The following is a 1,573-nucleotide window of genomic DNA, read 5'->3' as shown; positions in this document are numbered from 1 at the left end:
AATAAAAATTACAATTTGGATATATATATAAAATATATACGTAAAAGTTAAAAATCAGCAACATGTCGAATTAAGTTATATTTTAAAACTATTGGTAAGTAAACTGTTAACTTGTAAAAGAAGAAATTAAGTATTGATTTAACTTGTAAAAAAGTACTTGAAAAGGCCATACCTTAACTTGCGGGCTAACAAGATAAAGTAAAGGATTTGCTCGCAATTTTTCACGTTCTTCGTTCATCCTTCGGACTTCCTCCCGTCGCATTGATCCTAAATATGACACCTCTTCCCTCGACATTGGTTCTGTGGCTTTTGGTAGCGTTTGAACATCAGGTAACGACTTCTTCCTTTGCAGCGAAGTCTGCTCGACGATAGTCTAAAAGGAAAATAATAAACACCGTTTACTTTTTATATCATACAGACAGATCAATGAAAGGCAGACAGCAGATGTAAATGTCTTTGAAGCGTAATTATTATCAGACCAAAGTTATTGGCACAAATTACAAAACAGCCCGCTGATGTTTACTGTTTGGCGCATTTCACAGAATTAAATTTTTGTATATCGGCAAGTTAAAAAAGAAAAAAAATATCTTCAGACAAAAATAAGTATCGGATGTAAACATTTCTTCAATAACGAAACACTTGTAAAACAGAACTTTAAACTGTGAAGTTATCACTTAATGAAGGAAGATGCCTATGAAGGAAATTTGTGAGTGAAAGAAGTTGAATAGTCCATGCCTCAACTGGAGGAGTATCTATCCAGGATTCAGAAGCACGCCGCGCCAATAGAGCGGGTGACAACAAAATGTCCTCATCGTCGTCTTCTTGGTACCACAGCATGACAAATCGGAGCGACAAACGGGTTAGAACTGCATGCCAGCTAATGTATATTTAACGGCAGCTCAGGGAAAACAAAATTAGATTTCCCCCACTTGAACAATACAAGGCATCTCAATACCGATAAAACTGTCGACAACCGAGCGACCGACAGTTCGTCCGTTTGGAAATTGCGGAGGTTGGAATTTCTTACTCGTGGATATTTCAAAAAAATTTCATACAAACTGACTCATAATCGGTCAGGAATCTAACTGTGTATGAGTACAAGAACATTTTCCCAATTTTTGACCGCCTTCCTTCCATCCCCAAGGAAAAATAAATTAATAAGGGACTACCCCATTTCCACACCAAAAAAGACAGGAATTTTATTAACGTTTCGCTAACATGAGTGGCGAGCATCTTCAGAGATCCTTCCATCTCCGACACATCCACATGTATCAGTACTAGCAAAACAACCTACGAGGGCCTTTAGACCCGAATCAAAACAGCAGCAGTTCACCTACTGGCCGCAAAAGCTTTCACCAATTGGATCCTTTTCACACGAGCTACATTTTGTATCGCTTTCGTTGCGCTACAGTAGCGCGACAGTTGCTAGTTTTCATGTATAAAGAGCGATTTTTTGCAGCGCTTCGATATTGTAGCCGATATAGTAACGTATCTACTTCACATTTAAAGAAGCAGTTATTAAAAAGAAGTCGCAGAAGAAAGATCAAAAGGAGCTTACTTTATTAGCGCTTCT

At 37.9% G+C, this 1,573-nt stretch overlaps 1 protein-coding gene across 1 annotated transcript; it reads right to left on the bottom strand.

The window, feature by feature from the left end:
* Window positions 1-102: 102 nt before the first annotated feature.
* LOC108743660 lies at window positions 103-890 on the bottom strand. Its single transcript, XM_018479241.2, has 2 exons — window positions 736-890; window positions 103-373 (listed from the first exon to the last, which is right to left on the bottom strand). The coding sequence occupies exons 1-2, from the start codon at window positions 835-837 to the stop codon at window positions 107-109; spliced, it is 369 nt and encodes a 122-aa protein (XP_018334743.1). The 5' UTR covers window positions 838-890; the 3' UTR covers window positions 103-106.
* Between the last annotated feature and the right edge of the window lie 683 nt (window positions 891-1,573).

Source organism: Agrilus planipennis, unplaced genomic scaffold (genome assembly GCF_000699045.2).
Source record: "Agrilus planipennis isolate EAB-ADULT unplaced genomic scaffold, Apla_2.0 scaffold924, whole genome shotgun sequence".
Lineage (NCBI taxonomy): Eukaryota > Metazoa > Arthropoda > Insecta > Coleoptera > Buprestidae > Agrilus > Agrilus planipennis.
The sequence above is the reverse complement of the archived record's forward strand: the minus strand, read 5'-3'. Positions and strand labels throughout refer to the sequence as shown.